Below are 25,357 nucleotides of genomic sequence, written 5' to 3'. Positions count from 1 at the left end.
TGGAAGGGACAGCATGTGTTTATCAGTTGATCACATCGGTTGAAGGACATTTACATGGTTTCCAATTTGAGGCTGGTATGAGTCATGCTGCTATGATCCATCAAATGTCATATTTATCATGTTGAAATGCAGCAAAAATAGCTCATTCTTCTCAACAGATCATGTTCCAGAATGTATTAAATGATTTTTTTTGTTATTTATTTTATTCCATTTATTTTTTTTTTAATTTTTGCTATTTTAGGCTACTTCTAGTTATCTGCTATCGTGGATAACACCGCGACGAATCTCTTTTTACTCTCATCGATATTTTTTTCCTTCTGTTGAATATTTCCAGTGAGTAGGAGTCTTGAATTGGAGGATGTGAGCATTTCTATGGGTTTTGAGAAGTGGCATCTTATTGCTTTCCAAATACGCTGTATGTATGTAACAGAATAACCCTCCTCCCCAACCCCAAAGCTGCAAGCATCAGATGTTCTCAACTTCTTTGGTTTTTTTTTTCTTCCAAGGGCTGGGAGTGAGGTGGGTCCTGATAGAGTCTCTGTCAAATAAGATTCCATTCATTTTATTATCATCGGGATGGCTATTTTCCTATAGGTCTATTCAATATTTGTATTTTTGTGTGCGTGAGCTGTCTCTCCAAGACCTGAACCCATTTACCAATGGACTTTGATTCATTTTTGAAAAAGTCATCAAACTTTGTAATTAGGAAATCTCAGTAATCAGTTTATTGGCAAAACAGAGAGCATTAGGGGCATATGTACTAAGGAAAGTGAAAGTTTCCCATCACATGCTGGTGAGCTGGTCATTCATCCTGGCTTGCGAGAGCTGATGGTGAAGTTTTCAGGAATGTGGTGAGACAGTTATCAAACACAACCATTATTTTTTAATTTTTTAAAAGATTTTATTTATTTATTTATTTGAGAGAAAGGGAGAGAGAGAGAAGGGGGACAAGCAGACCCCATGCAGAGAGCAGAGCCTGATACAGGGCTCGATTCCGCAACCCTGAGATCATGACCTGAGCCAAAATCAAGAGTTGGCTCGAGCAAGCAACTGAGCCACCCTGGCGCCCCAAACACAGCCATTATAAAATATTCAATTATAGAAGCTTGCAGCTAAATCAATTCCATTAAAATAAGGTAATAAATACTCAAAACTCAGCATTTTCTTTCTTTCTTTTTTTTGAGTTAACATTATAACACCAGGTCCTTACATTTTTCCCTTCTGTGATAACTTTGAGACAAATCCTCTGGCTCTCCTCCTTCATGAACTCACTCTCTCCTGCATACTTCTCTTTCACAGCCTACCCACTTTATTTTTTTTTTTAAGATTTTATTTATTTATTTGAGAGAAGGAGAATAAGAGAGAGAGAGAGCATGAGATGGGGGAGTGGGAGAGGGAGAAGCAGACTCCCCGCTGAGCAGGGAGCCCGAAGTGGGACTCGATCCTAGGACTCCAGGATCATGACCTGAGCCGAAGACAATCGCTTAACCAACTGAGCCACCCAGGTGCCCAAAACTCAGCACTTTCTAAGTATTGTACCACACTCTATTACCTATCACCCATGTGGTGGAAATGGGGTGCTTGTTACTGGTTTCTCTTTAAGACCCTACATTCAGTGACGTCATGTTAGTGGCTTGAAATCAACCAGGGATGGGAATATTTACACCAAGGAAACTGGCAAATGCCACAAATCAGGGTTTTCCCCAATCTCCTTGGAGAGCCCGTTGTGAAGCATTTACTAGTCCCTTTCCCCAAGGGGTGTTTGGATATACATAAATATGTGTGGTTTTATATAAAGTCACATAAGCTTTTGCTTGTATAACCTGTTTCTTTTTTCAGTTAACATCACATATTTTGCCTCTTTCCATATTTATGTATGTATCTCTAATTCATTTTAACTGTAGCATAGTGTTCCATGTGTGGGGATATTTTGTAACGTATTACTACGTACACAAATTTGGAGTTGAAAAATACCCAAATTGCAACAAATAAGAATTTCCCACTCCTCCTGTCATTTAAATTATAAAGAAATAAAACTCCCTTTAGTCTCTCCCATCCATCGGTTTCCATGGAAGTGATCAGGACTCACAGTTTGTTATATGCCATAAGCAGTTTTTTTCTAGACTTATGCAGACATGGCTCTGTATAGGCTCATGTACTTTGAGTTTGTGTCGAAAGCAGATGGTGCTATTTTATACACTAGGCTGTAACTTGCTTTTTTCACAATATATTGTAACAATACTTTGTAGCGGCTGAGAGCCTGGGTTCTGGGCTGGATTCCTGGTTCCACTACTTATTAACCATGTGGTTTTGGATAAGTGACAGTACTCAGCTCTGCCTCTGTTTCCATATCTATACAATGGGATAATAATAGTACCTCATAGACTTTTTATAAGATTAAAGGAGTTTAATGCATGTAAAGTACTAACAACTATACCTGTTACATAGAAAGCCCCCAGTAAGTATTGGCGGTTGTAATAATTTATTACGGTTAGGTGTATATATAGATCTATCTCATTATTTTTAATGGCTGCATAACATTCTTTATAAGGATGCACCGTATTATTTAACAACTTCCTTTTCATAAATAGGTTGTTTGCAATTTTATTTTTATAAGACAACACCGCAACTAACATCCATATCTTTACACTCCTATGCTATTACTTCAGCAAGACACATTCCTAGAAGTGGAATCGCTGAGTCAAATTGTATGCACATTTTTCCTTTTCCCCTCTTTTTCTGAGCATTTTATTTTGAAATAATTCTAGACTCACAAGAAGTTGCTAAAATAGTGCAGAGAAGTCCCTCATACCCTGTATGCGCTTTCCCAGAATGGCAAGATCTTATATAACTATAGTGTATTAACAAAATCAAGAGACTACACACTTTAACTTTTGGTAAGTGTTACCAAATTGTCCTTTACAAATTTATATATCAATTTATACTTCCATCAGCAAAGTAACTTCTTTCTTTCTTTTTTTTTTCAAGATTTTATTTATTTATTTGAGAGAGAGAGAATGAGAGAGAGAGAGCACATGAGAGGGGGGAGGGTCAGAGGGACAAGCAGACTCCCCGCTGAGCAGGGAGCCCGATGTGGGACTCCATCCAGGGACTCCAGGATCATGACCTGAGCCGAAGGCAGCCGCCCAACCAACTGAGCCACCCAGGCGCCCGAAAGTAACTTATTTCTTGTATCTTTGTCAGTAGTACAGTGATCAATCTTGAAAATTTTTGCCAGGGACGCCTGGGTGGCTCAGTACGTTAAATGTCCGACTCTTGATTTCAGCTCAGGTCATGATCTCAGGGTCATGTGATTGAGCCTGGCATAGGGCTCCAGGCTGAGCATGGAGCCTGCCTGAGACTCTTTCCCTCTCCCTCTGCCCCTCCCCCCCAACTCGTGCATGCACATATGCACACACTTTCTCTCTCCCCCAAAAATTGCGAATATTTTGTGTAATAATGATATATTGGTATTTCATCTTGCATTTTTGTGATTACTAGTGAGGTTGCACATCATTTTCTAATGCTTATTGTCTACAAGTGCTATTTCTGTAAATTTCCTGTCTATATTCTTTGTCCAGTTTCTGAGGAGGTTGTTTGCATTTTCCCTGATTATTTGTAAGAACTTTTTGTTTATTATGGAAAGTCTCCATTATCTGTTATATATTACAAATATTTTCTCTTAATCTGTCATATGACTTTCAACTCTACTTTATCCTCCTGAAGTTTTGCATTTTTATGTAATCCAATTGATCAATTTTTCCTCTTTATGTCTTCCAAATTTCGTGTTTTGCTTGGAAAATATCTTTCCAAGATTGTAAAATTTTCTCTATAACCTTACCTTGTTTTTACATGTTTATTGATTTTAAACACTCCCTGGATAATGCTGAACTTTTATAAATTGCAGTGATCTCTGTTTATTACATATTCACATCTGGGCAATTGATTTAATCATAACCAGTTGCACTCTTAATTGAGTTTTGCCACATTCCATTATTTGTAATTTGGTTACGTTTGAATCCATCATCTTTTCCAAACCAACAGGCATTTTGGTAGTTGGAAAGTCAAAATGTTTTCAGCTAATATATTCTCCCTGACCCTGGTCTACTGCAGGAGAGGTGAGGTATGTGAAAGTGTTTGCCAAAGGGACGCTCGCCCTCTCTGCCTCAAAGGACCACACACTGCGCTTGTGGGATTTACTCTCTGGGCAGGAGAAATTCACCATTTGGGACGGAGGCTCAAAAGATCACACTGAGATCTGCAGTCTTCACATGGATGAAGCAAAGAAAGTTGTGTATTTGGCATCTGGCTCAAAGGTAACAAACACCTGCCCTGTTTGCAAAGGAAAGCTACGACCAGAGCATTGCAAGACAGCATATGGTGTTTCTAGGAGATGGGGCTCCCTAATAGGGGGTGGGCATAAACAGGGGTGCACAACCACTGGATAGGATACTATAAGGGGTTTCAAACTTCACAGTTGGATTAGATGATCTTGATAGTTCTTTCTGACCCTAAGAGTTGAGACTTTTCATCTTTTTTCTTTTTTCTTTTTTTTTTAAGATATATTTATTGGGGCACCTGGGTGGCTCAGTTGGTTAAGCCTCTGACTCTTGATTTCTGCTCAGGTCATGATCTCAAGGTCGTAAGATCAAGCCCCATGTTTGGCTCCAAGCTCAGTGGGGAGTCTGCTTGAGATTCTCTTTCTCCCTCACCCTCTGCCCCTCTCCCCACGCTCTCTCACTCTCTCTCTCTCAAAATAATAAATAAATAAAGATTGATTGATTTATTGGTGGGGAGGGGCAGAGGAAAGAATCTTCAAGCAGACTCCCCACTCAGCAGGGAGCCTGACACGGGGCTCGATCTCATGACCCATGAGATCATGACCTGAGCGGAAATCAAGAGTCGGAGGCTTAACTGACTGAGCCACCCAGACACCCCAAATCTTTTTTAATTCGGTCATTTTAGTGCTATAAATTTCTCTCTGAGTACAGCCTTACTTGCATCCCACAAACCTTGCTATGTCATATTATCATTTACCTTCAGTTTAAAACATTTTCAGATTTCCCTTTTGATTTGCTCTTTGGTCCATGGGCTATTTAACCAACTGAGCCACCCAGACGCCCCAGGTCCATGGGCTATTTAGAAGTGTGCTATTTATTCCCAGATATTTGAAAGGTTCCCAGGTAGCTTACCTTTTTCTTTCCTAACTTAATTTCATTTGTATGATGAATCCTGTCAAATGTATTGAGACTCATTTTAGGGTCTCTCTTGGTAAATGTTCCACATACATCTGAAAACAATCTGTATTCTGCTGTGTTATTCCTCTATGTCAATTACAACCCTGTGATCTGATTATGTGATGAATAGAGACGCAGTAGAACAGTGGGTGAAAGCTTAGGAACTAAAGGCGTGGGGAAAAAATCTGTACCTAACTCCCAGTTGACTTCTTTGTAAGCTGAGTGATCTTGATCTTATCACCGTACCTCTCTGCCTCCATTCTTCGTCTACCTGATGAGATAATGACTAAAACACCTGGCATAGTGCTTGGTGCATAGTAAGCACCAAATACTTAATAGCTATTATTATATTTTATTAGGAACAGGCAGATGTTAACATAAGTAATACTGGTAGCTTATAAACCGTGCTGTCCAATATGGGTGGTCACCAGCCAGATGCGGCTACTGAGCACTTGAGATGTGCCTATTCTGAATTGAGATGTGCTGTAAGTACAAAACACACTGGCTTTCAAAGCCTTAGTACCATAGAAATCATGTAAAAGATTTCAGTAGTGATTTGATATTGATTATGTGTTGCAATGGTAACATTTGGACATAAGGCTAAACCAAATATATTATTTAAATCGATTTCACTTGTTTCTTCTTACTTTTTTTTTTAAAGGGACGAATACAGAATTTGAAGTCACGCAGCTTTACATTATACTGTTATTGACAGGGCAGGCTTAAATATTAGGGAGGTGTTGACTGATTTCAAAACTGGTTAAAGAAATCACTTTGTTTATCAGCAGAAGTTTGGAAAACACAGTAAAGAAATAGGAAATAATAGGGGTACCTGGGTGGCTTATTGGGTTGAGTGTCTGACTCTTGGTTTTGGTTCAGGTCTCATGATCTCAGGGTTGTGAGATCCAGGCCGGCTTTGGGCTCGGCGCTCAGTGGGGAGTCTGCTTGGATTCTCTTCCTCAGCCCTTCCCCACACTCAGACACTCTCTCTTGCTCTCTCTTTCTCTCTAAAACAAATAAATCTTGGGGCACCTGGGTGGCTCATTCGTTAAGCATCTGCCTTTGGCTCAGGTCATGATCCCGGGGTCCTAGGATCGAGCCCCGCGTCCCGCTCCTTGTTCAGCGGGAGGCCTGCTTCTCCCTCTCCCGCTCCTGCTCCCCCTGCTTGTGTTCCCTCTCTCTCTGTGTCTCTCTCTGTCAAATAAATAAATAAAATCTTTAAAAAACAACAAAACAAAACAAAACAAAAACAAGCACCGTATGAGTCTATTTATATGAGGTCTCTAGAGTGGTCAAATCCATAGAGACAGAAGGTGGAATGGTGGGGAGTCTGTGTTTCATGGGGACAGAGGTTCAGTTTGGGAAGATGAACCAGTCCTGGAGATGGATGAGGGGGTTGGCTGCATGCCAGTGTGAATATGCTTAATGTCCTGCAACTGGACAGTTAAAAATGGTTGCAATGGGGCGCCTGGATGGCTCAGTCGTTAAGCGGCTGCCTTCTGCTCAGGTCATGATCCTGGGGTCCTGGGATGGAGCCCTGCATTGGGCTCTCTGCTCAGCGGGAAGCCTGCTTCTCCCTCTCCCACTCCCCCTGCTTGTGTTCCCTCTCTCGCTGTGTCTCTCTCTGTCAAATAAATAAATAAAATCTTTTAAAAAATAAAATAAATAAATCTTAAAAAAAAAAAGAAATAGGGGTGCCTGGGTGGCTCAGTTGGTTGGGCATCTGCCTTCAGCTCAGGTCCTGATCCCAGGGTCCTGAGATGAGCCCTGGGTGGGGCTCCTTGCTCAGCGGGGAGCCTGCTTCTCCCTCTGCCTACCGCTCTCCCTGCTTGTGCTCTCTCTCTCTCTGTCAAAAAAATAAATAAAATCTTTTTTAAAAGAGATAAGAGATAATAATAGTTAATCCCAAAGACAACCAGTTTTACATTTACATGAGTTTGTCTCCTGTGGTGTGTGGGTATGCACATACAAGTGCACGTGTGTGTAAGTATAACACAAAATGGGGATAAAACCATATAGAAAGCTAGGTGTGCAGCTTTATAATCTATTTTTATTTGCCCATAACCTCAAACATTCTTCAGAATCAGCAGGCTTAGTGATTTCGTGAGATGTCCTTGCACTGACTCCACTACAGTTTTTTTTTTAAGATTTTATTTATTTATTTGACACAGAGAGAGAGAGACAGCGAGAGAGGGAACACAAGCAGGGGGAGTGGGAGAGGGAGAAGCAGGCTCCCCCCTGACGCGGGGCTCGATCCCAGGACCCTGGGATCATGACCTGAGCCGAAGGCAGACGCTTAACCGACTGAGCCAGCCAGGTGCCCTGGTTACTATTGATTTTAAAAGGTACTTTTTTTGGTGAGGTTAAATATGAAACCTGCCGTAATCAAGAATTATTTGTAGTGAACAGATACGTGAATGCATACGTTACGGCTGACTTTTTCCCCCATTTTTAAGACTGTTATTTTGGAGAAATTTTAGGTTCATGGAAATGTTATAAAGCTATTATAGAGAGTTCCCATATGCCCGTCTATCCAGTCTTCAGTCATGTCAACATCTTACATAACCAGGGTACATCTGCCACAGCTAAGACATTAATACTGGTAAAGTTTCTATCAGTCTCACTCAGACTTTACTCATTTCATCAGTTTTTCCACAAATGTCCTTTTGCTGCTCTAGGATCTAATCCAGGATACCTCTCCCCTCTGCCTTTTTTTTTTTTTTTTTTGGAACTAACAGTGTTGAAAATAAAATGCATGCCCTCTGAAAAAGCCCAGGTTTTGCATTTGACTCTGGAAAACCTGCAATCCAGGTCTCTTGCTGAGATTGCCCTTCCTTTCCATGATTCCATCAGGTCAGTGCTTGGCATCTGGCAACTGCAGAGCTGGTTTTCCGTATCTTGGGAGATGTGTCTGACCGCTGGATATGCGCAGCTGTGCTGGCTTCCCGGGCCACGCTGCTGACCGTGTCTGAGGCTGGCGTGGTCAGTCTGTGGAGCTCAGCCGCAGGAAAACTGCAGGGGAGGCAACACTTATCCAGCATCAAAGAAGAAACACCTACCTGTGGGGTCTCGGTCCAGAAGCAAGGCAAGCTGGTGGCCGGGTTTAGCAAGGGCTCCATCTCTTTGGTAAGTCTCTCTCCTGAGTGTGATGCCCACACCGCTCAGCTCCAACGTGCTCAGATGTCCTAGAAGTTGGGAGAAACCACTTCCCCTTTGATCTTTTCGTAAATGACATTTGGTTTCTTAATTTAGGGATTTGCAACTAACTCAGCGCGATTCAGGAAACATCTCTTGGTGTCTCCTGGGGGCTGACCAATGTGGGTCACTGTTGGCACTCATGTCTCTGGACATAGCCAACTGTCCTTGGCCGGCGGGGTTGGCACAAAATTGCCCTCCCCACCCCTTGAGAACCACTGCCCTGGACACATTCAGGGAAAAACTTGCAGAACAGTGTCTCTGATGGATGGTGCAAAAAAGCATGGTCGTGTAAGTGCTCATCTATGCAAACGGATGCAGCAAAGCAGACAACAGTCCCTTCTGGGGGGAAGGGAGAACGGCAGGAAAGGTGAAGAGGTGCTCATGGTGTGCTCTGGATACTTCTTTTTTTTTTTTTCCATCTTATACAGGATTGTTGTTTAATTTTTTTTTTTTAAGATTTCATTTATTTGTGAAGGGGGGGTGGAGAGAACAAGCAGGGGGAGTGGGAGAGGAAGAAGCAGGCTTCCCGCGGAGCAGGGAGCCTGATGTGGGACTCGATCCCAGGACCCCAAGATCATGACCTGAGCCGAAGGCAGATGCTTAACAGACCTTGGGAACCCCCCCATGATAGCCCTATGCGGTGGTCCTGTATCATCGCCCATTTCCCAGATAAGGAAACTAAGGCATCCAAGGGCTAAGGCACTTGCTTCGAAGCTGGTGAGCGGTAGAGCCTTGCAGCCAAGCTCCTGGCCCTGGACCTTTCACCCTGTGGAAATGCTTGATGGGCATCCTTGACTTTGCACAGGTTACCCTCGAAGGAGACAGCCTGCTGGAGAAGCTTCCGGAAGCCGTGAGGTTCCTTATACTCTCTGAAGACGAGTCCCTTCTCGCTGCAGGTAGCGTCTAGCTCTTATTCGGAGCCATGAGGAGCTAACTCCAGATTTGGTTGCAAGAGCAAAGGGGCTTGGTGGGGGGGGTGGGGGGCGGGGAGTGTTGGAGGGACAGTCCTAGACCAGCGGATGGCAACCTTTTCTGCAGCAGGCTGCACAGTACCCATTTTTGGCTTTGCAGACCCAGTGGTCTCTGTGGCCACAAATCAAGCCTGCCCCTGTGATGTGAAAGCCGCTGCAGATGCTATCTCATGTGGAGGCCAACATTTGGATTTCGTATCATGTTCACCTGTCACAAAACAGGAATCGTGTTTTTATTTTTGTAAAACTATTTAAAAATGTGAAAAGTCTTCTGAGCTCATGGGTCATAGAAAAATAGATGGCGGGCCAGTCGCAGCTCACGGCTATAGTTTGCCAACCCCTGGTCATTATCTTTGAGATGAGGGTGGTTATCCCTGCCACACAGGGACAGGGTTGGAGGGGGGCCGCCTGGGAGGATGGGGTGCACTCAGGGGTGAGCCAGCCCACGCGACCCCTGCATTTAGGGGCTCCCAGGCTAGCAGACGGTAAGGTAGACACGAGGAAGAGTGGTTGGTGTGATGACCAGACAAGATTCAGGGGTTATGGGAGCATGTGACAGGGTTCCCTTCTTTAGTCTGAAACAGTCAGGGAAGGCTTCCTGGGAGGTGACCAACAGATACTCTGCAGCCTGATTTTTTTTTTTTAAAGATTTTATTTATTTGACAGAGAGAGAGACACAGCGAGAGAGGGAACACAAGCAGGGGGAGTGGGAGAGGGAGAAGCAGGCTTCCTGCTGAGCAGGGAGCCCAATGTGGGGCTCGATCCTGGTACTCCGGGATCATGACCTGAGCCAAAGGCAGATGCTTAACGACTGAGCCACCCAGGCGCCCCTTAAAAGACTATTTTTTAAAGATCAGTTTTGGGGGGCACCTGGCTGGTTTCTTTAGAGGAGTGTGTGACTCTTGATCTCAGGGTCGTGAATTCAAGCCCTACCTTGGGTGTAGAGATTATTTAAATAACTAAATATTTAAAAAAACAAGATCAGATTGGGGTTCGCAGCCAAATTGAGCAGAAAGTACAGAGATTTCCCATATACTCCTTACACCCCCCCCACGCTCGCAGCCTCCTCCAATATCAACACTCCCCCCTCCCCCCACCAGGGTGGTGCATTTGCTATAAATGATGAACTGCATCGACACATCATCATACCGTTCACTCTGGGTGTTGTACATTCTATGGGTTTGGACAGACATGTAATGACATATATCTACCATCATAATCTCAGATAGGGTATTTGCATTGCCCTAAAATCAGCCTGATTTTTTTTTAAGATTTTATTTATTTATTTGAGAGAGAGAGACAGAGATAATAACAGAGATAGCAAGAGAGCACAAGCAGGGAGCAGAGGGAGAAGCAGGCTCCCTACTGAGCAGGGAGCCTGACATAGGGCTCCATCTCAGGACCCTGGGATCATGACCTGAGCCGAAGGCAGATGCTTAACCGACTGAGCCACCCAGGCACCCCAGTGATTTTTATAAATCCATTTCCAGGGGTCAAAGACAACGGGAGACCGGTGCTGTCCAGTAAGGCAAACCACAAATGTGAGCCACCTTTATAACCGAATGTCTTCATGACCCTATTTAAAAAGGCAAAATGAGGGTGCCTGGGTGGCTCAGATGGTTAAGCGTCTGCCTTCGGCTCAGGTCATGATCCCAGGGTCCTGGGATCGAGCCCCGCATAGGGCTCCCTGCTCAGCGGGGAGCCTGCTTCTCCCTCTACCTCTCTCTCTCTCTCTGTCTCTCATGAATAAATAAATAAAATCTTTTAAAAAAATAAAAAATAAAAATAAAAAGGCAAAATGACATAGGTGTCATTCACGTTAATAATATATCTTGTTTAATCCAACACATCCAAAAATTCAACATGAAATCAATATAAAAATTATTAACGGTCTTTTTCACATTGCGAAGGATATGAAACCTGGCATGTGTAGTCCACTGACGGCTCATCTCAACTTGGCTCAGCCACAGTAAGAGCCACACGTGGCTCGTGGTGACCACACCTGCACAGAGATCACAGGTCTAATAAATAGACACTTAGCCTCTGAGGCTGACTGATGGATGATTGACTGATAATGCATCTTGCATCGTGTTTCCAAAAGAATTTTAGGTGGCATTAGTATGTGTGAAATGCAGCACAGGAAATGGGAATGGGGGGAGGGTAGAGGCACAACATGGAATCAGGACCGAGGCCAAAGGCACCGAGGACCTCAGTGACCTAGAACCTTGTCACAGTGGGTCTCAAGTGTGGCTCTGTCCAGCAGCCAGTGAGGAGAAGCCTGAGCAGGTTCTCCATCCACAGTGTTGGGATCCCACCTGTTGCTCAGGAGATGTACCCCGATCCCGACTCAGCTAAGATCAGGCAGAGATTTCTTCCAAGGTCATAAACGGACTTGCAGCTCAGGGGTCCCCAAGATCACCGTCAGGTTCGGTGATTTGCTAGGGCTCAAAGAACTTAGAAAGGCTCATGCTCACAGTTTATTGTAGCCAAAGGACACAGATGAAGATCAACGAAGGGTAGAGGTGCGTGGGGCTGAGTCCAGAAGGCACCAGGCACGAGCTTCCTGGTGTCCCCTCCCCGTGGAGACACGTGGACAGCACTTAATTCTCTTAGCCACAGGGTGTGACGACAGTGTCCTGCCAACTAGGGAAGCTCACCTAGCTTGCTGTCCAGGATTTTTACTGCGGGTCGGTTATGTAGACCCAGCTGACCACCTGCACAGCTGACCTCGGTCTCCAATATCCCCTGAGGTCCATCCAATACTGCGTGTCCCACCATAGATCACATGTGAGCACGCACCATCCCGTGTGGCCCAAGGCCTCAGGCAACAAGGACACTTTAATCAAGCAGCACATTCTAGGGGCCTAGAGGGCACCTCTCAGGAGCCCGGCAAGGGCCAAACCATTCGTATGCAGGATGTGGACAGCCCAGGCCAGCGGAGTTAATCCTCTACCGCACAAGAATGGAATGCAGATATCCTTGGATAGCAGATACCCTGATGCACTTGATCCGCTTCCCATAACATCCTTCTGTGTGAGCCTCAGGTTCAACTGGAGTTCAGTAAAACAATTCCACGGAGGGCCTGGAGAGGCAGTAAGATGGACTCTCAGCCCCTAGCTTCTCCTGTGCTGACTTGATTCTGGGGTTTCCGGGAAACGGACCTGAGCTGGTGCAGGCCAGGTGCATAGCCCAGAGTCCCACAGCACCACCCCCAGGGCTGCAGGCCCAGGAAGAGCTGCATAATCTGGACTTAGCCCACTTTCCTGCACTGCCAGGGGTCCTCTTAACAAAGCATTCACCCAGCCCGTATCTGGAACACACATGAGCAAGTCGCCTTGGGTGGGGTGCCAGAGAAAATGAATACAGAATACAGTTAAATTTCAGATAGACGACAAATCAAATTTTCAGTATAAAAATATCCCATGTAATATTTGGGATACACTTATACTAATCACAATTTCACTGTTTATCTGAAATTCAAATTTAATTGAACTGTCCGTTGGGTTTTTGGTTTTGTGTTGTTTCGTGTTAAATCTAGCAACCCTCTCCCTCTCTCTTCCTCATCTCCTGCTCCTTCGTTCCGCTCCAGCCACACTGGTCTCTGTGTTGCTCCTGAGACATACCCAGGCCTTTCCTACCTCCCGCTCATCCCACGCTGTTCCCCACTCTTCCAGTGCCAATCCCCTTCTCAAATGTCTGCTCCAATGTCCTGTGGTTGCTGCAACCAATGACCACACAAACGTGGTCGCTTTGACAAAATAGAAATCTCTTTTCTCACAGTTCTAGAGGCCAGAAGTCCAAAATCATGCTCCCTCCAAAGGCTCCAGAGAAGAATCCTTTATTTTGCCCCTTCATTGTCCTCATCACAGATTGTAACTGCTTTCTTTTCCTTCCTGTCTTCCTTCCTCCCTCCCTTCTGTCTTCAAAACGTATCTGCCTTATGTCCAGTTTTGTGCTGGGTTCTGGGACGCCACGAGCAGCCCAAACAGGCAGTCCCAGCCCTCTGAAAAAGAAGAGTCTTGGGATAATAAATAACTTGGCTGTTTTCTGTGAGCTTATTGATCCCTGTGGTCAGCTGCCCCCCTCCCCGAAACTATACGCTAGGTGAGGATGTCTCTCTCGTTCGACACTGTATGCCTTCCCCCTCCTCATAGCAGGTGCTCAGAAAAATCTTTGTTGACTGGATGGAATTACTCTCGAGCTCCTCCAGGAATGACAGGGATAATCCCATGCCTTCCATTTCAGGGTTTGGAAGATCTGTGCGGATATTCTTGGCTGACTCACAGGGGTTTCATCGATTCATGGCCACCGACCTTGAACACGAGGACACAGTAGAGACAGCCGGTTTTGGTCCTGAGAACAATCTGATTATTACTGGGTCCCGGGATGCACTCATTCAGGTGAGGGGTCATCCTCACTCTGCCTCTGGAATAGAAAGTATGATTCCTTAGGAGTCTTTTGGCTTCGAAATATAGAGACAGAAACTAGTGCAGGTGAAACAGGGCAGGTCATTGGGAGGATGTGGGGGAGGCATCCCCTGAGACCCCTCGACAGGCCTGGGGTTGGGGGGGCAGGAGTTACCAAAATGTTCAACAAAGGATACAGCCTTCCCACCGAACCTGAAAACCTGGGAGGATTTTGGCTTCAGAGTGGGGCCAGGGTGGGGGGACGTGGAGGAAAATTCCCATTGAGCTCCAAGTTCTCACGATAAAGTAGCAGTTCTCCGAGCACCTGGGCAGCTCAGTCGGCTAAACATCTGACTCTTGATTTCAGCTCAGGTCATGACCTCAGGGTCTTGAGATCAAGCCCCACGTGGGTCTCTATACTCAGTGGGGAGTCTGCTTGAGGATTCTCTCTTCCCCTGCCTCTCCCCACCGCTTGTGCTTAAATGCATGGATGTGCATTCATGTGCACATGCGCTCTCTCTCTAAAAAAAAAGGTAGCAGTTCTCCAACATTCTGGCTTTAGGACCTCTTTACATTCCTAAAGATTATTGAGGACCCCAAAGAGCTTTTGTTTATGTGGGTTACATCAATTTGATTGATACTTTTTTAACAAAGACTTATTTTGGAATAATTTTAGGATTTCCAGAAGAGTTGCCCAAAAAAGCACAGAGAGCCCCCATATATAAATATCTACTCTTCACCCAGCTTGCTCAATATTAATATCTCATGCCACCGAGCTCTTTATCAAAACTAAAAAATTTACATTAGGACAATACTATTAACTGATCTGCAGATTCTGTTCTGATTTCACCAGCTTTCCTACCAATGCCCTTTTTTTCTTTATTTCCAGGATCCAATCTGGGATCCCACGTTGCAGTTAGTATCTATTGGTAGTTAGCATATTAAAAATTAGAGATGAGGAAATCCAAAAATACACATCCATCGATTCATGAACATTACACGTCAATGTAATAACAGACATCTATGAAAATAACTATAGTTTCTGAAACAAACAAAACAACTCATGAGAAGAGTGTCATTGGTGCACATTTGGACAAATCTCTTTTATGTCTGGCTTAGTAGAAGATGAATTGGTTTCTCATATTTAATTCTGCATTCTCTTTGTTGTGATATCACATGTCCCGTAGCTTCTAGAAAATTCCAGTGCTCACTCACGAGAGGAAGAGGGTAGAAAAGGCAAACAACTTCTTGAATTACTATGAAAACCGTTTTGCCTTTGCATGCCTTCCTGAAGATGCCTGGAGGTACCCTCCAGGGGTTCCCTGGATCACACTTTGAGAATTGCTGTGGTAGCAGATTGGTGAGGTGTGGGGAAGTTTGAGGGGCTGGTGAAGGCCCTTGAACTGCAGCCTGAGACTCCACCTTAGGTGGACAAATAGATGCAGATATTCTGCGCTGTGACAGCAGAAGGAAGAAGTCAGCTCTGGCCCTCTGCTGTCCGTCCTCAGGTGTGGAGTCTGTCGGAACAGGGGACCCTGCTGGACATTCTGGAAGGCGTCGGGGCCCCCATGAGCCTGCTGGCCTGGGGTGGGGCCTTGGTGGCATCTGGTTCCCAGCAGTCCTCGTCTTTTAAAGTCTGGGATCTCACCTACATTCAGAAGCCGAGGGCCTGCACCCCGTTTCTGGACCGCACTGGCCTCACTGCGATGTCACACAATGGAGGCTACATTTACTTCCCCAAGATTGGGGACAAGAACAAAGTCACCATCTGGGACTCGGCAGAAGGTCGGTGAGATATAAGCCTGGTTGTTCGTGTGGGGAAGAGCCAGAGCCCCTGTCTTGGTCCGCTTGGGCTACTAGAACCAAACACCACAGACTGGGCAGTTTAAACAATAGACATTTATTTCTCACAGTTCTGGAGGCTGGGAAGGCCAAGGCCAAGGCCAAGGCACTGGCAGATCGGTGTCTGGTGACGGCCGGCCTCCTGGCTGCAGATGGCCCCTTTCCCTTTCTTGTTATGTCCTCACAGGAGCATAGAGAAGGAAGCAAGCTCCCCGGGCCCTTGTATAAAGGTGGGGACTCTGCCCTCATGACCTCATCACCTCCCAACACCATCACATTAGGGGGTAGGATTTCGACGTGTGAATATGGGGGGGACACACTCAGTCCATAAGACCCCCATAACTCCAGTCAGGTTGAAAGTGGCTAACCAGAGATCAGGACTTGATTTTGTAAATTTTCCAGCACGCGGGTCATCGACCATCCGGTTGTCAATCCCGGGAAGCAGGGCATGTGATGGGGATATTTGCACAAGGGGTGGGTTGAGGGAGCTCCCAGAGAAACCCAAAAGGGAGTGAGGGAAGCAGGCAGGGGCAGGGAGAGGACTGAACAAGGAGGTGGGCTCAGCCTGATCCCAGGGGGGCCCTGGAGTATAAATTGCAGCTCAGAGTTGTTCCATCGTGAAGCAAGAGGGCCCATCTTTTGTATCCCCATATCAAGCAGTCACTGGCTGCAGCCCATTCTGGGTGGTGGGCACAGCCCCGCAAACATTTTGAGATGAGGGGCTCCCTTCCCCCGAGGGCAGTGGGCAGCCTGGGGGTTGGGTGCCCTGGCCAGTAACGGGCTTCTGGGCACGTCACCAACTGTGTCTACTGTAACCTCCACGGGGCGAATGGAGGTACAGAAATTCCTTGTTAATGATAAAATATTATGAGAAAAGAGATTCACTCTCACCTTCCTGCATTCATGGGTTTGGCAGATGTTTGGTTAGTGCTGACCGTCGAGCCAGGCTCTGGGGTTGGCAGTGAGCAAGACGGGTGAGGTTACAACATTTGAGATGCCTGCCTGCTAGTTGCGGGGCGAAGCCGAGCACAAAGGTAGGGGGCACGGTGGGGCGTGAGATACACGTGCGCCAGCTAAAGCCATTTGTCTACCAGGGTTAAGAGCTTGCACTCAGAGTTCATACAGCCCGAAAGGCAAAATATTTACTCTCTGACCTTCTCCAGACGTTTGTAAAGGGAAGGTCTGGGATGAGAGATCATGCATGTCTGTTTGTCCATCTGTCCTGATGGGGAGCGGGAAGTCCTCAGAAGGTGTTAGGCAGGGCGCTGAGGAAATGGGAGGACAGGGGTGGAGGCAGGGGGATTGCAGTGGAGAGGTTGGGGAGTATGGATCATGAAAGCAGTTTTTAAAATCCTTAAAAATAAGAAAACTGTGGCACGAGCGTTCCCCTGAGCTGTTCTTGACATGGTCTTCTCTTGGTGGCAGGGGAAGAGCAAGATGCCCTGGACACCTCCAATGAGGTCAGGTGTCTGGAGGTTGCCCAGCAGGCCAATCTCCTTTTCACCGGCCTCGTTTCGGGGGTCGTCCTGGTGTTCCCCCTGAATTCCAGACAGGATGTGATGTGCATCCCCCCTCCTGAGGCTCGGAAAGCCATCAGATGCATGGCCCTAAGTAAAGGCGAGGAGCGCCTGGCCATCGCCTATGACAGCATTGTCCTGGTGCTGGACATCAGCCCTGGGGATCCCTGTCCCGTCATCGACGGGCCAATCTACACCTTCTACACCCAGCTGCCTGAGACCATATCCAGCGTGGCCGTGCTGGCCGACTACCGCGTGATCTACGGCATGACCAGTGGTGACCTCTTCCTTTACGAGTGTGCGAACTCCAAAGTGTTCCCTCTGGAGGCCCACGGGAGCCAGGTCACCTGCATGCAGGTCAGCCACAAGGAGCAGCTGGTGGTCAGCGGGTCCGAGGAAGCCCTGCTGTGTCTCTGGGACCTGCAGGCCTGCAAGTGGAGATTCCAGATGAGCTACATGGTGCGTGGCCCGCACACCACGTGACACGAGGTCCTGGCATTAGAAAGCTGAGGACAGGTGTCCTGTATTAAGTGCACACCAAGGACCACAGCCCAGGGTCAGGAGCGGGGTGAGGCCAGTGAGAGATGCTCACCTTGGTAGCAGAGTTTAAGGGGCAGCCAAAAGACTCAGCAATCAAGAGAGATGCTATTTTGGGGCGCCTGGGTGGCTCAGTCAGTTAAGCATCTGCCTTCGGCTCAGGTCATGATCCCAGGGTCCTGGGATCAAGCCCCGCATCGGGCTCCCTGCTCAGCGGGGAGCCTGCTTCTCCCTCTCCCTCTGCCTACCTGCCTGTCTGCCTACTGTGATCTCTCTCTCTGTCAAATAAATAAATAAAATCTAAAAAAAAAAAAAGAGAGAGATGCTATTTTAATATAATGTTTACCAAGATCGAAAGAAATGCAAAAAATTCACAAAGAACAAAATATCATTTTTTTAAAGATTGTATTTATTTGTTCAGAGGGAGAAAGAGCAGGGAGGAGGAGCAAAGAGAGAAGCAGCAGGGAGCCCAACGACACCAGGTTCGATCCCAGGACCCTGAGATCATGACCTGAGCCGAAGGCAGATGCTTAACCGACTGAGCCACCCAGGCGCCCCCAAAATATCATTTTAGTTATTTATTTTTAAAGATTTTTTTTAAATTTATTTATTTGACAGAGAGAGAGACAGCGAGAGAGGGAACACAAGCAGGGGGAGTGGGAGAGGGAGAAGCAGGCTTCCCGCGGAGCAGGGAGCCCGATGTGGGACTCGATCCCAGGACCCTGGGATCATGACCTGAGCCACCCAGGCTCCCCTATTCTTAAAGATTTTATTTATTTATTTTTAGAGAGAGAGTGTATGGGGGGAGGAGGGAGAGGGAGATAGAGAATCTTTTTTTTTTTTTAAAGATTTTATTTATTTATTTGACAGATAAGAGACACAGCGAGAGAGGGAACACAGGCAGGGGGAGCGGGAGAGGGAGAAGCAGGCTTCCTGCAGAGCAGGGAGCCCGATGCGGGGCTCGATCCCAGGACCCTGGGATCATGACCTGAGCCGAAGGCAGACGCTTAACGACTGAGCCACCCAGGCGCCCCCCAAAATATCATTTTAAATAAAGACGGGATCAAATCCTGCCCTGGCACACCCCTGCCTCACCCTCCTTACCCTAATCCTGATCCCTGTTCCTGCGTCTGACAGTTTTGATTGCCCGGTCTGGGCAGGCCCCTTTCTAGCCGTGGCCAGGGCATACACTGTCCCGCCTCGTGGAGCCACGTTCTCGGAGGGGACACAGTGTGAGCTCCGGGAGGGCAGGATCTTTCTGTGTTTTGCTTACAGAGGTGGCCCCCATCCCTAGGGGAGCTCCTGATATGTCCTCAGGGCTCCGTAAGTATTTGTGGAATAAAAACAAAGTAGCAGGACGCCTGGGTGGCTCAGTCGGTTAAGCATCTGCCTTCGGCTCAGGTCATGATCTGAGGGTCTTGGGATCGAGCCCCACGTCGGGCTCCCTGCTCAGTGGGGAGTCTGCTTCTCCCTCTGCCCCTCTCCTCCACTCGTGCTCTCTCTCTGGCTCTCCCTCTCTCTCTCAAATAAATAAAATCTTTTTAAAAAAATAACATAAAAGAGGGCGCCTGGGTGGCTCAGTTGGTTAAGCGACTGCCTTCGGCTCAGGTCATGATCCTGGAGTCCCTGGATCGAGTCCCGCATCGGGCTCCCTGCTTGGCGGGGAGCCTACTTCTGCCTCTGACCCTCCTCCCTCTCATATGCTCTCTCTTTCTCATTCTCTCTGTCTCAAATAAATAAATAAAATCTTTAAAAAAGAAAAAAAAAGAAAAAAAAATAACATAAAAGAAATAAAAACAAAGATGCAAATACATGATGGGCTGTGGAACAAGAGCTTTGAGAAAAAAACAGGGCAAGGTAAATGGGGTAGGGTGGCAAAGGCTGCTATTTAGGAAGGTCAAATAAGTCTTGTAGAGAGAGCCTGGCTGGCTCATTCGGTAGAGCATGTGACACTTGATCTCAGGGTCGTGAGTTCGAGCCCCATGTTGGGTGTAGAGATTATAAATAAATAAGCTTGAAAAAATAAAAGACACAGAGATAAAGAGAGAGAGAACATGAGCAGGGGAAGAGGGAGAAGCAGGATTCCCGCTGAGCCGGGAGCCCAATGTGGGGCTTGATCCCAGGACCCTGGGATCACGACCTGAGCCGAAGGCACCGTCTGAGCCACCCAGGTGCCCCTATTTATTTATTTATTTACTTACTTACTTCTAAGTAGGCTCCACACCCAGCATGGAGCCCAACATGGGGCTCAAACTCAGGACCGTGAGATCAAGACCTGAGCTGAGATCAAGAGTTGGATGCTTAACAGACTGAGCCACCCAGGCGTGCCCCCACCATTTTTGTTTTTAAATGAACTTAAGTTTGGAATGATTCATTTTAGATCTACAAAGGAGTCGTGAAGATAGTACAGAGGTTCCCCTCTACCTCCTCCTCATCCAGCTTCCCTGATGTTAACATCTTACGTAACTCGAGTACATTTGTCAAAACTAAGAAATTACCATGGGGACAGGATTGTTAACTAAGCTACCAACTTCATTGGGAGCATATGTTTTTCTCAGTGAATTTCCTTTTCCTGGTCTAGGATCCAATCTAGGATGCTGTGCTGTGTTTAGCATATAGCCTTTAACTAAAGACCATGATAGCTAATGCTTGTAGAACTGAGGTCACTTAGGATATTAAATCCAATAATTCCTGCTCTCCAGTGCAAATTGTCTGCAAACCTCTCAGTCCAATCCCTATGAAAACATGTTTTGGTGCTGGGAATCTTGGTGATGCAATATACCCATCTCTTCAGGGTTTCATTGGATCCATCCCCATGGGAGGCTTACATGCCTGGCTTCTGACACAAATGCCTTGCGGTGGATCTCCTGGGTGTCCCAGTATGAACTCCAGATCACACTGTCTTTTTCTACAGAATCCTTACTGTAGAGGAGTCCAGTGTGTCTGCTTCTCCATGGATGACAAGTATGTGTATGCGGGCTTGAAAGATCGCTCCATCATTGTCTGGAGTGTGCTAGACGGTGAGTCATTTTGCTTCGAGGGCAAGACTGAGCTTAGATCTGGAGAAGGAGGCCTTGTGTTGGGCTCTGGATGTTGGAGGGCCCTGCCCTGGCCTTCCCTAGCTGGGGGGAGCTACTTAGAGGTGTCTGCAGGTCAAGGGGACAGGCCCCCCCTGGAGCTACATCTCCTCTTCTAGACCCATGCTCTGGGTACCTGGAACCCCAAAACATTCTCCCCCCTGGGATGGTGCCCTCTTTAGGGCCTGGGGTGACTTGCCTAAAGTCACACAATGAGTAACTGGTAGGCAGTGGTTCGCAGCTGGTCTGCCTGGTCCCCATGGTCACCTTTGTCACCCTCCTACATGGTCTCCTATAGAGAAAGGACCCCTTATGACACTGGAAGAGGGGTGGGTGCCAAAGTGAAGAAGCTGATGTTCAGGGAGGTTAAGAGATTTGTCCAAGGTCACAAAGCAAGTGAGTGAATCAAGATCAGGTAGATTTAATGCACTGTAATCAAATACAATGCAATCAAATATATCGTAGTCTACTACTTCATGGCAAAGATGCCTGGCAAAACGTCACAGATGGCTCAGAAGCTGAGATCTGTGGAGGGTGGCCTTACAAGCCCACCCCAGGCAGGTTCACAACCTCTCTTCCTCCTCCTCCTCCACTAATAACATTTACTGAGCTCACTCTGGGCTGAAACCTATACTAAAGCACCTGTCACAGGTGACCTCTTCAAATATTAGAATTCCCCTCTGCAGGTGGGTTTAGTTGTCATCCCCATATTGCAGATGAAGCAAGAGGGACTCCAAGAGTTTAGAATTTGTGCGTAAGCTAGTAAGGGGCATAGGAAGGATTTGGCCCCATGCAGCCAACTCTCCAATGGGTGAGACTGGATCTCTGTAGCCCCCATTTTCTCATCAATGCCCTGCCCTCCACCCCCAAAAGGCACCCTGCTGGCTGTCCAGTTTGTCCACGCTGTGGTGAACAGGATCATCCCAACTTCCAATGGCTTCGTTGCCCCCACTAGACACGGCTATCTCATCCGCCAGTGTTTCCAGTGCCCTTCGTCAAGAAAGTCACAGCAGGACCCTCTCAAGAACTTCAAGAAGGCAGTGTGGAAGGTCAAATCCAGACAGAGAGAAGAGCTAGCAGCTGCTGCAGGAACACTCCAGGACTTGAGATCAGCAAGTACCCAGGGAAATGAATGTAAATCAGACAAACGCTCACAAATCTGCCTGCTAGTGTAGAACCCGCCAATGGGGGCATGGGACTCCAGTGAGTTAGACCCATTCAATATGGCTGATGCAAAGAGTATGTATGTGTTGATGTATATCTGGACCCAAAGCCTCAGATTATATGACTCAGAACCTGTTTCTCGCCACCCTTCCATTCTTCTCTCCTTGTTGGCTGCAGTCAAAGACTAGCTACCCCCAGGTTAGGAATATGACAGCCAAGGTCAGTAGAAAAGAGATCTTCCCCTTGCCAGCAGACTGAATCAAAGTGCTGGCCCTGATTCTGTTGGCCCCTGTGGGCTCCTGCACCTGTCTCTGGGAGAATGCTGTGCTGTGATTGGCCAGCCTGACCCAGTGCCCACCAAGGCTGAGGATGGAGTCAATACCACCCACCCATGTTGCCAGAGAATGGGAGAGGCTAATCCCAGGAGGGGAGCTGGGGCCAGGGGGTACAAGGCAAAGGGAGGATGGATGGATGTGAAACTGATCCAACTACAGATGTGGATCATACAGCTTTATAATTTTAAAGCATCAGGTGCTATTGTCTGATCCTTGTCACAGCCTATACTTCAGGGAGGGCAGGAGTTTCTGCATCCATTTTGCAGACAAGGAAACTGAGCCTTGGTAGGTAGCTGTGATTTGCTCAAGCTCACAAGCCTGAGGTGCAAGAGCTCTGGGGGGGCGCCTGGGTGGCTCAGTCGTTAAGCATCTGCCTTCGACTCAGTCATGGTCCCAGGGTCCTGGGATCAAGCCCCACATCGGGCTCCCTGCACCGTGGGAAGCCTGCTTCTCCCTCTCCCACTCCCCCTGCTTGTGTTCCCTCTCTCGCTGTGTCTCTCTCTGTCAAATAAATAAAATCTTAAGAAAAAAAAAAAAAAGAGCTCTGGGAAAAGAGAGCCAGGAGACATCCTGCCCCCATCCTGTTGGACCACCTCCCTCTAATTTTAGTCTCAGAAGCATGACCGTTCCACAGGTGACAGACTCCAATGCCCCCGGGGGCCAGTGAGTAATCTACATGATTGCCGTGCACCGGAGAGCAGCAGAGAATGATGGAGACCATGGGTCATGTGGAGGATGTGTGCTCTGCCCTCCAGAGTGGACATGGGCACCCTGACTCTAACTCAGAATGGCCATGGGGAAAAACAGCAAGAGATTCCTATTGTTGTAAGCAAAGCCAGAAACCCAGGCTTTTATGCAAAATGTTCCCATTTTTAAAAGTTGTCGATTGGTTCAAATTTACATCCACAGGCACATTTAGCCTGTGTGTCTCTAGATCGGGAGCTGGGATGTGAGGGCGATCTGGCTGCGACATCTGTCACCCCATTGATCGCCAGGGTTGATTCGGCTGATCTGGCTGGCTAGGCGGGTGTCCCCTTCCTCCCTCACCGCTCCATGTGCGTCCCTCCCGAAGCTGCGCGCTCGGTCGAAGAGGACGACCTTCCCCGATAGCGGAGGACCGTTCTTCGGTCAAGGGTATACGAGTAGCTGCGCTCCCCTGCTAGAACCTCCAAACAAGCTCTCTCTAGATCGGGAGCTGACTTCATGACACAAGCCAGCATGAAAACAATAAACCTGTTGTAGTTCTTCCATCCCTACTTCCTGGCTCCCAAACTTTGAGGATAAAGATGCTCTTTTATCTCAAAACCTGGAGGCTCTTGGAAGTGGACAAAAAAACCTACCGACATCTCTTTGCTGACCTTTTGGACCATCTCTGCTCTCCCCAAGTTCAACAGAGGAACTCTTTCTGTTCCACTAAAATGGATCTTGCTTCTTTGCATGCAGCCTTCCAAAAGCCCCCACTTGCTTCTGGGGCTTTTGCTATAAAGATAGGAAAGTCCAAACTTCAAGGTGCTATTCTCTCTCCTCTTTGTTGGATTCCAGAGAGTTTCAGAAAAAGCAACCTTAGAAACAGAGACTTTGAAGCTAGGTGTGACCCTACTGACTGTCTTCTTCAGTCATTTCCCAAACTAGGGTTCCAAGGGAGGCTTTGGCAGTTCTGCAGATGTTAGTATCAAATTCCATTTCGAAAAAATATTTTAAACTGGAATTTTAAAATGCATGGCCAGGGCGCCTGGGTGGCTTAGTTGGTTGGGCGACTGCCTTCGGCTCAGGTCATGATCCTGGAGTCCCCGGATCGAGTCCCGCATTGGGCTCCCTGCTCAGCGGGGAGTCTGCTTCTCCCTCTGACCCTCCCCCCTCTCATGTGCTCTCTCTCATTCTCTCTCTCTCAAATAAATAAATAAAAATCTTTAAAAAAAAAATGCATGGCCAGCTGGGTGAGGCAGCAGGTTTTAAGGTGTTGGAGATAACTAACTTGGGATTCTCCTTCATTTAACTAAGATTTTGATGGGAGCCCAACTACTCTTTGCCACCACTTTTCTGTGAACCAGGGGCTTTGCCCAATGCAGAAATAAAGTGGATGTTGTAACAGAGTAAGATTTCAGCTACAACTTCGAGTTTAAAATGTGTGTGCCCGTCTCAACAGCCTCAGTGAGAATCCATTGCTTGTACGTAAATACTACTTTGAACGTAGGAGAGAAATTCTACTAATAAAATGCAACTCTAAATTGTTGTTCTGTTGGAGTTTTTTGCAGTGATCTCTCATTTGAGAAAGAGTTGTTGCTATGAATGTTTGACAAGTGCTGTGCTTTGAGGAGGTGTAACTTAGCCGAGGTCCTCCAGCCATGGCCGAACCAGGATGAAAACAAGGTTATCACAACCCCCACCTTGCTCTCCTCCACTAAACAGGACCATGTAACATAGCATCCCAACTGGGACACTTTTGAGAGCAAAAGGTGGGGCTTTAAAAGATTACTCCTGGGCACCTGGGTGGCTCAGATGGTTAAGCGTCTGCCTTCGGCTCAGGTCGTGGTCCCAGGGTCCTGGGATCGAGTCCCGCATCGGGCTCCCTGCTCCTTGGGAGCCTGCTTCTCCCTCTGCCTCTCTCTTTGTCTCTCATGAATAAATAAATAAAATCTTAAGAAAAAAAAAAGAAAAAAAAAAAGATTACTCCTGACAACTGAAAAAAACTGGATTGTCCCAAGATGATTGGAATATACACCCCTCTAGTTGCAGCAGGAATTAATTTATAAGAAATTCCAGAGACTTTTTAAAATTGAGATATAATTGACATATAACGCTGTATCAGTTTCTGGTAAATGACATAATGATTTGATATTTGCATATATTGCAAAATGATCACCACAATAAATCTAGTTAACATCCAGCACCAGTTACAATTTTTTTCCTGTGATGAGAACTTTTTAAAAAAATATTTTATTTATTTTTTTAAGATTTATTTATTCAAGTAATCTCTACACAATGTAGGGCTTGAACTCACCTTCCCTGCGATAAGAGTCACGTGCTCCACCCACTGAGCCAGTCAGGTGCCCCTTGTGATAAGAACTTTTAA

The 25,357-nt window shown here is 46.7% G+C and overlaps 1 protein-coding gene across 1 annotated transcript in view; it reads left to right on the top strand.

Annotated features, from left to right (window-relative positions):
• The window catches only part of NWD1 (NACHT and WD repeat domain containing 1), a 56,555-nt gene extending 33,164 nt beyond the window's left edge, over positions 1-23,391 (top strand). The window contains 8 exon segments of the mRNA XM_064598271.1: positions 4,114-4,316; positions 8,091-8,363; positions 9,241-9,331; positions 13,652-13,806; positions 15,321-15,597; positions 17,080-17,630; positions 20,623-20,728; positions 21,659-23,391. Coding sequence (XP_064454341.1) covers positions 4,114-4,316; positions 8,091-8,363; positions 9,241-9,331; positions 13,652-13,806; positions 15,321-15,597; positions 17,080-17,630; positions 20,623-20,728; positions 21,659-21,960 — 1,958 coding nt within the window. The 3' untranslated portion in view covers positions 21,961-23,391.
• The last annotated feature ends 1,966 nt before the right edge of the window (positions 23,392-25,357 follow it).

Source organism: Mirounga angustirostris, unplaced genomic scaffold, assembly GCF_029215605.1.
Source record: "Mirounga angustirostris isolate CCGP_5_RB_7025 unplaced genomic scaffold, mMirAng1.0.hap1 SCAF_1, whole genome shotgun sequence".
NCBI classification, from domain to species: domain Eukaryota; kingdom Metazoa; phylum Chordata; class Mammalia; order Carnivora; family Phocidae; genus Mirounga; species Mirounga angustirostris.
Note: the sequence above shows the minus strand (reverse complement) of the source record. Positions and strands in the feature narration are given on the sequence as shown.